The 14,508-nt window shown below is 35.1% G+C and overlaps 4 protein-coding genes across 5 annotated transcripts in view; all 4 read right to left on the reverse strand.

Moving 5' to 3' along the window:
- Window positions 1–278, reverse strand: part of LOC110776769 (suppressor of RPS4-RLD 1) — a 37,702-nt gene extending 37,424 nt beyond the window's left edge. The window contains exon 1 of the mRNA XM_056840905.1: window positions 8–278. Coding sequence (XP_056696883.1) covers window positions 8–120 — 113 coding nt within the window. The 5' untranslated portion in view covers window positions 121–278. The remainder of the gene's footprint in view (window positions 1–7) is intronic.
- A 1,447-nt stretch (window positions 279–1,725) lies between these two features.
- Window positions 1,726–5,828, reverse strand: LOC110776770 (uncharacterized). The gene is made up of 3 exons (XM_021981337.2): window positions 5,669–5,828; window positions 2,438–2,600; window positions 1,726–1,984 (listed from the first exon to the last, which is right to left on the reverse strand). Exons 2-3 carry the CDS (start codon window positions 2,597–2,599, stop codon window positions 1,937–1,939), a joined length of 210 nt encoding a protein of 69 aa, XP_021837029.1. The 5' UTR covers window position 2,600; window positions 5,669–5,828; the 3' UTR covers window positions 1,726–1,936.
- Window positions 5,829–9,579: 3,751 nt separating this feature from the next.
- On the reverse strand, window positions 9,580–13,601 carry LOC110776768 (probable LRR receptor-like serine/threonine-protein kinase At3g47570). 2 transcript variants are annotated; one of them, XR_008931230.1, is made up of 2 exons: window positions 10,452–13,601; window positions 9,580–10,122 (listed from the first exon to the last, which is right to left on the reverse strand). XR_008931230.1 is itself a non-coding variant. In XM_021981335.2 (2 exons), exons 1-2 carry the CDS (start codon window positions 10,780–10,782, stop codon window positions 9,713–9,715), a joined length of 741 nt encoding a protein of 246 aa, XP_021837027.1. In that variant the 5' UTR covers window positions 10,783–13,580; the 3' UTR covers window positions 9,580–9,712. The 2 variants fall into 2 exon arrangements, 1 of the variants encoding a protein (XP_021837027.1); XM_021981335.2 differs by having other exon boundaries at window positions 10,452–13,580.
- Window positions 10,901–12,491, reverse strand: LOC130470166 (LRR receptor-like serine/threonine-protein kinase EFR). The gene is made up of 3 exons (XM_056839791.1): window positions 12,101–12,491; window positions 11,151–11,827; window positions 10,901–10,954 (listed from the first exon to the last, which is right to left on the reverse strand). Exons 1-3 carry the CDS (start codon window positions 12,489–12,491, stop codon window positions 10,901–10,903), a joined length of 1,122 nt encoding a protein of 373 aa, XP_056695769.1.
- Window positions 13,602–14,508: the final 907 nt, after the last annotated feature.

Consider the following 14,508-nt stretch of genomic DNA (forward strand, 5'->3'; position numbering starts at 1 on the left):
AGAGAACCAGAGGTCTTGAACAGTGGAAGAACGAGCAAGGAGAGAATCAAAAATGCGAATAGCTTTGGACCAGTTTCGAGAGCTACAGAGCTTCGCAATCTCCACTCTCTCCGACGCCATTGACGATTGCGAGAGAAATCAGTAAATTCCTCTCTCTTCGTTGCAGCATAGATATAAATAAATTACAAAAAAAATGGGAGGAAAAGGTAATGAAATTGTGTTGAAGTGGGTAAGGAAGGAGGAGATCGAGTGAAAATGGATTGAGGGCGTGACGTCAGAGTTCGTAATTTTTAGGTTTATTTTTCTTTTTGCTATTTTTGTGTGGGCCTAATGGGCTAATAAGGGACTGATAAGATAATAAGCCCATCACATCAGTGTTTGACTGTTTGTAATGCGTAAATAGTGGGCCAAAGTAAGATAATTAGATAAACGATTGTCATTTGTCATATTGGTAAATTTTGAATTACGGACTTTGTTCTTGTGGTATTGCCTAATCACAAAATATTGTTCCGAGTATGGAATGAGAAACTTAATAGGTTATTCTAATCTCTCGTCTCTCGCCGAATGGCCGGTATAATCCTACACAGGTAAGCACGTTACCTATCCTTCGAACGTGATTAGATGATTTCTTTCTAACGGTAAAGTCAATTGATCGTGTGATAGCTCCCAAGTAAGTAAAAGCTAGAACGATTGCTCGCGTACCTTTGACAATGAATGAGGGTCCATAGATAGATATGTTGTATGTATGAAGAACATAAATCTTTTTTATCCGTTGCATATGGCAAAGATACGTTGGGCAAGGGCTCCGTCTATAGGTATTGACGTGTCATCCCGATATAAGACTGGTATGAGGTCTGACACATATATATATATATGCCGTTATTGTAACCATGTGCTCTAACGAAGATGAAAGGGATGATATTGGCAGGCAGTAGGACATTCTTGTACAACATTATTGACTTTTGCATTTTTTGGAAGAAGTTGCCTTTCATAAACAAAGATTTTTTTTTTGGTTTCGGACTCGTTTACACATTGTTTTTTTTTTTCCCACATACATTGTTTAATTTTTTTTCTTTTACACATTTTTGACACTTTTTGGTTAGTCATAAGAAATAGATGCTCTTCCCAAATAAACGAATTAATTTTTGTTTTTCTGCTTCTGTTTCATGAAAAAACGCATTGAGCTGAACATGTTTCAATTTTTTACTTTACAAAAAAAAGAAATCACCAAACCCACAACGTTACTGAACAATGCCTTAGTTGATTTCTTTTCATTCTCAGTAAGTTGTAAGAGTAGTTTTTAGCTGGAGAGGTGAATTTGAAAATTGATTCAAACACAAAGTGATTTGAAATTCTTAATGTTTCCCAATCCGTGAATTTGGAAATTGGAATTGCAATTGCATGTTAGTGTTTGAATTTCTAAACTTAAAATGGCTCATTTCAAATATTTTATCATATGATTTTATCCAAACACTACTTAAAGGAATTCATATACTCTGTAAATACCCAGCTTCTTAAATAACATGATTTCTTTTTTTTTTCCATGGGAAAAATTTACAACACAGGTTACAGAAAATTTCTAACACATCTTATACCCGCAATTCAATAAATGTCAATCCAATGGCGCTATGAAACTCTCCAAAAGTAAAACCTAATATGAAGTACAATTGAATCAGGTAAATGATTCAAACAACACTTGCACGAAACCAGAACCACACACACAAATAGAGCAAAAGCATTGTCTTTCAAAACCAAGGGAGCGGATCAAAGAAAATCCAACAGTAATAAAACTGGTGTTACATGTTACCATCAAAAAGGGAAGCCACTGAACTTTGAAATAGAAACAAAATTACAAGTTCAAAGCATACTTCAACATTATTGTCAAGTCATATCCAATCATATTAAGTATTAACTGCTAATAAGCAATCTTGTTCCGTCATTCTTTCTTCCCAATTCCATGAGACATGTTATAGATCCCTCTACCCTGAAGGAAACATATGTAAAGCAACATATAACAAAAGTGAGAATTAGGTAGGACTTACGCTCCGTTTGGTTTGATGTAAAACGTTTTCAGTGCAAAATGGTTTTCCACGGAAACCATTTTTCAAAGGAAAACACAATTCCAAACTAGTTTACCTTTGTTTGGTTCCTTAAAAAAAATGGGAGAAGATGGTTAAGATTGAGGGGGGAAAGGGAGAGGGAGGTAAGGAAGAAAGGTGGAAAATTGGTTTCCCTCCCTTTCAAATGGAAAAAGTTTTTCCACCGTTGAGGGAGTTATGAAAAATTGATTTTCATCCCTTGCCAAACCAAACAACGTAAAAAGATTGAAAGGGGAAAATCGTTTTTCATGAAAGTCGTTTTACACTCTACCAAACGGAGCCTTAAAAAAGCTCTCTAAAGAAAAAAAAAAGTTTTAAATAAAGAAGAAATGGCTTACAATCAGGAAGAGTGATGTTGCAGCTAGAGCGGCAGGAATGGCAACCGAGGTGACCTTGTCGAGAGGTCCCTTTAGATATGTATGCTTGTGGATGCTTTGGAAAAACTTCTGCCTCTCAAGAAGCTTCTCCCTGGGGAAAAATGAAGGCTCTTGCTCTGCCATCCTGCAAGCCAAGAATAGGTAGTAAATTCAGCACCTGCCTGTGTGGAAATCAAGCCGGTAAAAGGCAACTAGTCTTGACCCCGTACCATGCACGACTTTTGTTATGATTTAAGATGTGTTTAATTTTTCAAATCATCAAAAAAGAGTAAATGTATTTCATTTCGTGTTTTATTAGGCAAACAATGGATATAAATATAAACTACCATGTTACTTGAAATTAATAGAATAATTAAAAGATAAAAGAGCATGAAATTTATTGGAACTACTTTGGAAGTGAAGGGACATGAATTCTTTTTGATGATGAAGAAACGTGAAATTGGAGAAGGAAGGGACATAAAATTTAAATATAAATAAAATAGGAAGATGCTTTTAAGGAGGGACACATAGCACTCTGCCTTTGTTGCAAATTTGTGTGCTATTAAATATTACGGAGTAGTATAGATGACTAAAGAAATCCACAAAAGAAAGATAGGAGTACAAAACATCAATTCCAGTAACCTAAGACAACAGTCATCCCTATTTCTTCAAAGGAAGTGACAGGAATTGTGGAACGTGAAAACAATTTGAACCTACATTTAGCAGCTTCTCAGAAACTAGTGTCAATCGCAACATTTTAGCAAGCGAGCTGTCAGTATACTTTTTTTCAATCACCATCTACAACATAAACTTTTATTTTTTTCAAGATAACAAGAGAAAGAAATTCAATCGATGAAATCATCTTTTTCTCCCTCCAAATTTTATACATTAAAAATTCACCTCCTACATCTTTTTATTGTTTGATCTTTCTCAAGTTTCAGACAGTAATAGTGTAATACAATGCGGTAGAAAGCATAATATGATAATTGTCAATTACTATTTCCTCTGCGTTATGAACAATCATAACAGCAATCACAGATGCTAGTAGCCAACCAGTGCATCTACAGTACCAAAACATTAAACCGCCATCAATTTATTCTGTGACTTTGTGTGGCAAAATTTCCAGGGAACATATGATGACAAAGCCAAACCCTTCGAGAACAGAGAGAGGGAGAGGAATGTTACTATAATACAGGACAAAAAACTGAGCATGTTTGACAACAGTTATCTACTAGTTTAGGCTACAGAAGGATAAAGCTGCTTACATCTAAAACATATCCAGATTTTAGACCTTGATGCAAATCATACAATACAATAATTAGTTGTGTTCTTGTTGTAGCAGTAAACAAGATAGCATGAGCATAGTTTCAGAACTCAGAGTTCCATATACCAAGTTAATGAATAATATTGTAAATGACGAGCAAAAAGGTGGCAACATTGACATGGAAGAATACGTGGCCATCTAATGAATCCAGACTCCAGAGTAAACAAAAAGAGATGTACAGAAGGATAAAAGAAGGTAAAAGAATGGTGGAGCATTTGGTGGCCATGTGTTCAAAGTTTGAATCAGCCTGTCATTTAGCAGCTTCGAACATTTAATAAACTAACAAGAGGATAAAAAACTCAGCAGAAGGGAAAGTAAATTGGACAGCCTTCAACATTGCCATCCACTATAACGATAATAAAATTCAGATTTACAGCCTGACTTCAAGGTGTATCTAATTTCCATGTGCCAAAGCCTACAGCACATATTGTCAGGAAAGACATCAATTTGTACTAACCAACAACATGGGGTGCAGACTGCAGAGCTTAAAACACAAAGGATACCCACACAATAATGCCATCCACTGGATCAACAATTAATTGACAGCATCAACACTACCGAGTGAGCAAAACAAATGAACCCAAAAGGAATCGTGAATAAAGTTGGAAGAGGAAGTACAAGCCACGGTATACCTTCTCATCGGATAAAAATCCATTGAAGGACAAAAACTCATGGTACTAAAGATCAAGATAATAACACAGAGCAAGATGTGAAAGCAACAAGGATACTAGACTTAGAGGATAGTTGAGGGGGTCGAGGCATCTCAAGGACTGAAGGATTAAAAGTAGAGCACAGGGAACAAAAGGAAAGCAGTTGTGAGCTGTGAGGCACTGAGGCCTGTGACTCATATTTGATCAGCAACAGAAGTCAATGAGCGGTACCACTGAGCCTATTATTTGCTTCCTATAGGTTCTAGCCATTTCATAATCACAAGCACCAAAATTAGGAAAGGTACATACATCACTACCTATATTCAGAAATACTCCTCAAAAGTCATATATCTCATTAACAACATATGCTGTGTGCATGCGTCAGATTGTAACGGGGAGAGAGTGGGAATAAGCCAACTATGATATAGGGTAATTACTAATTAGTGATTATTGAAGTCATTTCTTTCAGGCAAAATTAGTCCAGCTGTCTAGTGGTCACTACTTTCCTACCACCCTACCTTGTTAAACTAGAATAACAACAATGGCGTAATAAGTGAAAAGACGAACATTTTTCCCTGGAACCAAGGAATGAACCACTGAAAAGAACCTCCCTTCTCCCGGCTCGACGCCAAGTCAGTAAGATAAATCGCCTAAAGTTCTCATCTCCCTCTGCGTCCAGTGAAAAAGAGGCCATACAATTGCTGGGTTTCACATTATCATTTTCCGAATTTCCTGCTCTTCTATACAATACACAAAATTAACTAATTTTCCATTTTAGTGTTTGGCATAGTCTTTTTGTTTTCACAATTTCTCCCTAATTTTTTGATCCACTCAGGAACAAAATGCCTAAAGCAGCACAAAATATACGACTAATAATACTTTAGTCTCATCTACCTCACATCTGACACTATCATCACAAACCATCCTTCAGTAGACCACTCATCAGCGTTGATAACAAACAAAACACACATTTCAATCGGAAATTTTCAATTTTTACAAATTTTTAATCTAGATACATGTACAACAATCAAAGGAAAACATATCATAATTGAATAAACGACTAAAAAAACATAATAAATGCAAATAAATAAGAGATCGGAAATCATAATCGTAAAAATTGGAATACCTGATAAGACTTCAATTTCACATTTCGACGAAACCCTAAATAGATCAAAGGAATTCCGAATGCCATAGCGATAAATAAAAGAAGAGAGAGATATAGAGAGACAGAGTAATTACCTTGATTGAAAGTAAAGTTGGTGAAACTCCGGGGCTAGAGACCAAAGAGAGAAGAGAGAGAACTGGTTTTCGGGTAAACGCTTGGCAACGAGGAATGCAGGTAATAGGAGAAATGGAAGAGAGTAAAAGAAGACATTAGAGCTGATCGGACCGGGCCCGAAAGTTATCGGGTTTTGGGCAAAAGGCCCGATTTTCGGGCACGGTCAAACTTTTTTTAAAAATGTGGTCTTTGGCAACGCAAACAACAACAATTTTAGTTATAAATTTGGTTTAGTCTGAAATTGACCCGAAAAGTCTGCTATTTTTGGCCCAAAATAGAGAGTTTTTGACATACAAAATTGATTCGAAACTTAGCCCTGCCCGATATAATGGACAGATTTTTATGTCTGCAGACGCTTTTGATCAGGTCTTTGTATTAGTTACGGACTATTTACGATTGCAAAAGTTCGTAAGCCCAATGATGATTGATGAGAGCAAATTGGATGGTACATTGAGCATTAGTGGGTAGCTAAAATGGTACATTGAGCATTACTGCATTAGTGGGTAGCTAAAATGATTGATGAGAGCAAATTGGATGGTAAGCCCAATGATGATTGATGAGAGCAAATTGGATGGCAAAATTAGCATTAGCAAATGATACTATTTCCGCTCTGGAATACTTGTAAGAGTTGTAACGCTTTTTTTTTATAAAGACGTCCCGAATTACTTGCACCGTTTTTATAAATGATAAACTTTTATTAATATTATATAACCTATCCCCTTCACATGTCATTTTGTGGTCTCATGCACCCTCCCCCTACCCCTCTGCCCTCTTAAAAAGTTGACACATATCCCCTATCTATATTAAAAAACAGTTCACTATCAACTAGCATCTAATTAAATAATAAGTCAATTACATTGTATTAAACTTGTGTCGGTCAAACCGGTTCAAGTATATTCCGGGCAAAGCGCGGATGGTGTGCAGGGGCCTGCACGTAAATCTACGTGCACCTGCACCAAAACGCAAAAAACATTAAATGAAAACGCAAAAAACGAAAAAGAACATAAGAAACTAAACAGAAAGAACATAATAGAGTAAACGAAAAGAACATTAACCAAAACCTGAAAAGAACAGTAATGTTAAAAAAACTAAAGAAAAGGTACAAAAATGAAAATAACATATTTTCTCTCGTGATAAACTATAAAAAGAACAACTATTTTTCAAAAAGAACATCATGTGAAAAATGCAACAGAAAAACAAAAAAAAAATATTATCGATAATATTATAAAAAATTAAAAAACAGTAAAAAAGTTAACAAAGTTAAAAAGAACACAAAATAATTAAAAAAAGAACTACAACTTTTTTACAAAACACAAAGAACAAAATCAAAAGAAAATAAAATAACAAAAACTCAAAATTAAAAAAAAAAAAAAAAAAGACAACAGAAAAAGTAAAAAGAACAAAACACATGAAAAAGAGCAACATTTTCTTTTTCCTTATCAAACAAAAGAATAGAATGAAAGGGACGAAAATAACAACAAACTATGTTCTTTTATTAGTTGTATTTGTTCTTTTCAAACCACTTAGTGTTCTAATTAAAAAGACGAAAACGGCAATATTTTGATGCACTTAAAACTAGATCTATATTTTTATTTAAATGTATTTTTGTTCTTATCCCACGCATCAAATCTATGTTCTTTTATTCAGTGTTATTTGTTCTATTCAAACGATTTTATGTTATAATTAAAAAGACAAAACTACGATTTTTTGATGCACTTAAAACTAAATCTATATTTTTTTTAAAGTATTTTTGTTCTTTTACCACGAATCAGACTATGTTCTTTTTAAGTGTTATTTTTTCTTTTCAAACCATTATATGTTCTTTTTTTAACAATCTATGTACGTTGATATAAAAGAACAAACTATGTTGATGACACAGCAAAAGTAAAGTCGTGAAAAGAACATTACAATTTGAAAAGAACATTAGAGCAAAGAACAAGGAAACGTACCTTAAACACTTGATCAACATTTATCAGGAGCATCAATATCTTTTAATAAATCTTCAAAAACTTATCTCAATCCTCGGAAAGTATCACGCTCTCCACAGATTCTCTTGCTACGAAAACTAGCCAAATTGAACTAGTGTTTTTCTTAATTCACTCATTTTCAACAAACGAGAAACATCCAGAAGGAATTTTAGAGAGATAATAAGGAGAAGATGTATTTTTTTTACTCTTTCACTCACCATCTCACTCTTTCTCTCTCAAAAAATCTCTCTTATGTTTAGAGAATATAAATCCTCTCCTCTTTCTCTCTCTAAAATGTATTTCTAAAATGACTAATGGTTATGATTCATAAGTACAATTATTATATATAGTTGCTGAAAAATAGAAAAATAAAATAAAATAAAATATGAAGTAGAATCAAAGAAGAACAGAGAAGGGGAAAGTAAAATTCTTAAAGAGATCCTAGAGCATAATGAGAATCGTGCACGTGTTTTTATTTTATTCTTTTAACAGATCAGTATTATAAAAAGAATAAATGAAAAGACTAAAAGGACAAATATAGAGACTAAAAGAACAAGTCAAGTACGTACTTTGTCCCACAATAACATATGATTCTGAATCATCATTAGCATCATTCTGTTATGAATTATCAAGCATATTATTCATAATATCTTAAAAATAATAAGTTAACATGTATAATAACAGAAAAAGAACGAAATCAAAAGAACAAAGGATAAATATAAAGTAACACGAAAAACACAATAAAATAAAAAGAACAAATTATGAAACGAAAATGAAATTGAAAATAATAAAAAAAAAAAAAAAATAGCACAATAAAATAAAAGAACAACTTATGAAACGCAAACGACCTATTTTTCTACTATAAAGAAAGTGTTCTTCTAATACGAGTATATGCTCTTTAAATACGTTAAACTGTTCTTTTCTGGAAAAAACATCGTAAGTACATAATAAAAATCTTCAAAATCAACGATTTCAACGAAATCAGCGTGTTATTACATAATTTGATTCATTAAAATCATCAAATTCATCAAAACACGATTATTACAAAATCAAAATCGTCAAAATAGTCAAAATCATCAAAAGCACGATTATTACAAAATCAAAATCATCAAAACATACAATTTATTATTACAAAATTGAAAAATTACCTCCCAAAATCTGATTATCAGCTGCAGAATTCAAATTTGAAGAAGAAGAATCCATTTAATTTGATGTTGAAGCAGAAAAATCAACGAAATTTTGAGAATTTTCATTACTTTCTCTCTCTAAAACCCATTTAAGAAAACCTAGTTCACACTTTCTCTCTCCTCTTCACAATTTGAATTCAAAACATAAAACCCAGAAGAATATTTATCGCAAAAATAACAGCGAATCAAATAAAAACACAAAAAATATAGCTGAAAAGAATAGAGCCTTTAATGTTCTTTTGTTCAAGGGTATTGTTCTTTTGTTCAAGGGAATTGTTCTTTTTTCTAGGAATTTAATAAAAACGCGCGTTTTGTGTTTAACGTTGGTCGTTTTGATCCCGGTGCACCTAGAGCTACGTGCACACATCTGCATCATCAAAATTGTGTATTCCAGGATGGATGGAGTACATTGTATATCCAGACTTTGGACATAGGTCGTGTTCGGAAAAATTGCATTAGCGGGTAGATATTAGAAGATGAATAACATTTAACTGTTAGAGTAGCAGTAACATTGAATAGTAGCAGACAACGGTTAGCTGTTGTCATGACATCCGATAACTAGTATAAGTACAGAGTACTCGACAAAAGTAGCGGTTGAGATTATAAAATCATGTTAAGTTCACACATATAAATGGTCATCTATTAAGATTTCTATCATATGTGCTGAATCAAATAATATTGCGTTAAAGTCGTGAGAGTTGGTGTTTAGTTAGATGATTTCTTAAGTATATAATTTTTATATAAAAAATTACTTCAATATCGTACAAGATGAGAAATTACTTAATGGACTAACAACAATACAATTTTGCACAAACAAAACACCAACAAAACAAAGTAAATTTGGCATTTATTACATTTGTGTAATTGTTGAAAATGTTTGTCTTTGTTTCGAAATGAGAAGGATCTTCCTAGCTTCTTGTAGTTCTATTATGACATCACTTATTTTCATCCGATCACATGGCAATTGATTTGAACATGCCACTCCAATCTTCACTACAAGCGTTATGCACTCTTCTCGATTTTGAAGCACCACTTGAGTTTTTATTTCACTACTTTCCACTTCTTCGTTTTCATGCTCTAAAAGTGTCGAGTCTACAATTTTCAACACTCGATCGTGCAATGCGTCCTTTGAATACATATGGAGGTTCTCTTCCATGAACATATTGTCAGTTGGTCTCTTGCTTGTCATAAGCTCCAATAATAAGATTCCGTAACTGTATATATCAGCCTTCGGGGATGCTTCAGCTCCTAAGCCATACTCTTAAGACAAAAATGTACCACAATTTCAAGTCATTAAGATGTCATTTTAGACCTGATCAACTATAGCCTGACCCGGAAAAGTACAGGTTTGGGATACCTAAAATATGCCTTTTTATACCAAACCCCGAGCCCGACCCAAAGCCCGAAAATCCCGTTTCGGGCCGCAAAACCAGTACCAAACTTATGGGTTTCTGCATGATTAATTTTTTGTGTTAAAGCTTGACCTGACCCGACCCGACCCAAATTTTGATCACCTCTAGCTATGTCATATAGTGAAAGAATAAATTTCTTTAGCCAAGATGATTTAGCGGAAGGTTAAAGTTAATTACCTGGGGCAACATAGCCAATGGTTCCTCTTACTGCTACTGAGCTGCTTTGATTTGGATGTAATGGTCGAGCAAGAACTTTCGCTAACCCAAAATCTGAAACACGCGCAACCATGTCATGATGAAGCAATATGTTGTTTGGTTTTAAGTCACAATGCACAATCGAGTTTCCGCATTCATGGTGGAGATAGTTGAGTGCATGAGCTACATCAATGGCTAAATCAACCCTTTGAAGAAGGCTTAGGTTTCCATCTTGGTGTAACCATCTATCAAGACTTCCATTGGGCATGAACTCATACACAAGAGCTTTGAAATCTTTTCTTTGGAAATCCATACTTGAGCAAGCTGAGCTGTTATGATTCCAACCAGATTACGGTGACGAATGTTCCTCATTGCCTCACACTCTGCCATGAAACTCTTATTTCCACCTCGTTGTTGCAAGTTGAGTACTTTTACAGCAACTGTTTTTCCATCCAAATTTCCTTGAAACACAGACCCAAAAGTACCTGAACCAAGTAGATTTCCCATAGAAAACCCATTAGTTGCTTTGAGTAGCATGTGGTAGGATACTTTCGAGAATGACTCCTTCCCTATTGCGTCTAAAGAAACTGGTTCTCTTTTCTTGTAATGACGTGTCAAGAACAACCATATGCACGAACCCGTTGCCAATATCCCTATGATTGTAGAAATTATGAAGATTACCAGCTTGAGAGTGTAATACATTCGTGTTTTCTTTGGTGCTTTCTTCACGCATCTTGGGAGATGTAGCTCGGAAATTCCTCCACAAAGCCTGTTATTTCCAACAAGAGATATTGCACTCGCATTTGCAAAAATTCCTTTTGTTGGAACTTCTCCCTCAAAATTATTGTAAGATAAGTTTAGGTATATCAAGGGAAATGAAGATAAGTATCTTGGAACGGGACCAGAAAGACGGTTATGAGAAAGATCAACTTCTAAAAGGCTTTTCAAAGAGGCGAATGATTGAGGAATCAGACCATGGAAGAAATTATGTGCCATGTACAATTTTTGAAGAGTAGGTAAGTTGTTAAAGACATCAGGAATTTCCCCCGAAAATTTATTACTCGACACATCAAGTTTTACCAAACTTACTTGGTTGCTAATCTCCATAGGGATAGACCCTTCTAAATGGTTTTGACTCACATTTAATTCAACAAAGTTAGTTTCCGTAAAAAGCTTGTTGTACAAGGATCCTGTGAATTTATTCGAGGATAAATCCAAGTATAGCAAGTTTACACAATTACCAAGGCTCAGAGGTATTCTTCCATGCAACTCGTTATCATTTAGATAAAGTTTGCTCAAACGCGATAAATTTCCGAAGGAATCAGGAATTTCACCATTGAGTCTATTGGAGTTGAGGACTAGTGTCAAAGGACCAACTCAACCAAAAGCTTAAGCTTATGGTTGAAACCTCAATATTAGTTTTATACTCTATCACGCCCCCTCACATGAAAGCCCTTTGGGCTTGAAGTGTGGATGCAGCATAGGTCTCCTCATACCTAGCGCGAAATATTCCACTTTGAAAAGAGGGGTGGATGAGATTCGAACCCGTGACCTTTGCGTCACGTTGGCTCTGATACCATGTCAAACACGGGTCTGGGCCGCACCCGTCATCAAGAGAGAGCCCACTTAACAAGTCCAGAGGAGGGCAGCATAGGTCTCCTCAATCTTTTCTAGCTTTCGAAGCTTTCCAAGATCCCAAGGAATCGTTCCAGTGATTCCGTTTGCTTCCATCCATAGATTGTCTAGGTTCATGAGATTACTAATTTCCCTAGGAATTCTTCCACTAATGGGATTTTCCCCAATGGCAAGGAAAGTTAATTTGGTAGAAAGATTGGCAATAGCTTTTGGTAAGGTTCCTGTAAACCTATTTCCTTTCAAGTCCAAGACTTCCAACTTACTACAATTAACTAGTGTATTGATAAAACTTATGTCACCTACGATATTATTATGATCAAGGATTAGATGTCGTAGGTTATGGAGTTGTCCTAAATGACTTGGCATGTTTCCCACAAAGTTGTTCATGCCTAACTCAATGTCTTCAAGACTTGTAAGGTTCGATAAGGAGATTGGTAATGGTCCTGACAAATTATATATTGTTATCGTTAAGGCGTAAGAACTTTAATCGAGGAAGAGTGGAGGCTATATTTGGTGGAATACTACCCTCTAGTTGGTTATAAGACAAGTCTAATCCTTCAAGGAAAGAGAGGTTGAAGATGGATGGAGGAATCATACCCGAGAGTTGGTTATCAAACAAAAGTAAATTTTGAAGATAGGAAAGGTTAGAGATGGATGAAGGAATTATACCTGACATTTTGTTTGATTGAAGGTTCAAATAAGTGAGATTTCTCATCTTATAAACGCTACCAGGAATGGTTCCGGTAAAGGCATTGCTAGAGCACGATATGATTTCCAAGGATGACATGCTTTCTATGACTTCAAATATAGGTCCGCTAAAATTATTGTAGTGTACACCAAGCAAATTTAGATGAGACAATGCTTTTAATTCCATTGGAAGTTTCCCTTCTAACTTGTTGTACCCTACAGAAAGAGCTCGAAGGTTGATACAACCAGATAAGTTAGCCGGGATTTCACCAGTTAAACTATTGCGGAAGAGAGAGAGTTTTTGTAGTCTGAATAAACGACCGATCTCAGGGGGGATTGGGCCTTTCAGGCTATTATTGTAAAGACTAATAATTCTTAGGAAGCTAAGGTTTCCAATGAAGGGAGATATAGTTCCTACTAAATCTCTTTCTTGTAAATTTAACTCAACCACTCTTTTATGTTTGAGACCACAAGTAACACCATCCCAAAAACAATGGTGAAGTGAGTGATTCCAAGAGCTCAAAGCTCCATTGATAAGCTGGCTCTTGATTGCCAACAATGATGTATGGTCTGTTTCGTTCCCTCGATAATCAGTGCTATCGAGGGCATTAGTTGTTATGAGTTGCTGCATTGTAACTACAACAAGCAATAAGGAAAGGGTTGCTTGTATGAAAGATATAGCAGCATAGTGTTGTTGCTGCTTCATTTTGTGTGTTTTTGTTAGAATGAATATATAGAGGTGATTGATTTCAGGTTACCATTCCTAGTTCTTTAAATAGGCGCATATATAGCAAGTGTGATAAGATTGCTATCCACTTATCCTCCTAATCACTATTCTTTGTATCTTCACGGGGATTTGATATGCTAGCATGGACTTAGCCCCACAACAACACAATTTGGTCCAACTTTAAGTTTTTAAGTCTTTGGCTGCCTATCATATTATATACCTATTCACACTTGCCTCAATGAGGTTTTAGTGTACGGGTTAATACTGATTGAGGAGCTGTGTATAATAGGTCTCAGGTTCGAATTCCTCCGCCGTATCTGTAAGTTATATTGCCCTTGTAGCTCATTCTGACCCAAAGGAAAATAAAGTAGAGTTGGCAAAGACTAACACGACATACATGACAATACGATACAAACCATATACGAAAAAGTGGGTTAGTATAATGACTATAACCCGTTTAATTAAATGGGTCAACACGACAAGACATGTTTATTTAAACATTCTGGTTGGTGTTGAGATTCATAGCACGAAACTAACACGACTTATTATGCCTAAGAAAAATAACCAATAAATTAAGATATCTGATGATAAACCTTTAGAATGATAACCCTTTATTTAACACGACAACACGACACAAACTTAACACATGAAAAACGGGTTAGTGTCTAGGAGTTTTTACCCGTTTAATTAAATAGGTCAACACAACACAATATATTTAACAATATGGATCGGGTTGGATTATTTTTGAGATTTTTCAATATCTTTGATGCGAATATGAAACGACACACTTCTTCCAACTCTAGAATAAAAAACACTTGCCTATAATTTCGCATGGAAATAACTCAAATAAGAAGTCGACTTTCATGTTAAGATAGAAAAACAAAAGTTAAAGTTAAAAGAGTGGTGCCCATGCGCATCACAGGGCTTTGTATTGCACCATCTAACACGGTTGACCACTCGACCCCTAAGTCGTCGATCTGGCATGTACTA

The sequence above is a fragment of the Spinacia oleracea genome, chromosome 3, assembly GCF_020520425.1.
Source record: "Spinacia oleracea cultivar Varoflay chromosome 3, BTI_SOV_V1, whole genome shotgun sequence".
NCBI classification, from domain to species: domain Eukaryota; kingdom Viridiplantae; phylum Streptophyta; class Magnoliopsida; order Caryophyllales; family Amaranthaceae; genus Spinacia; species Spinacia oleracea.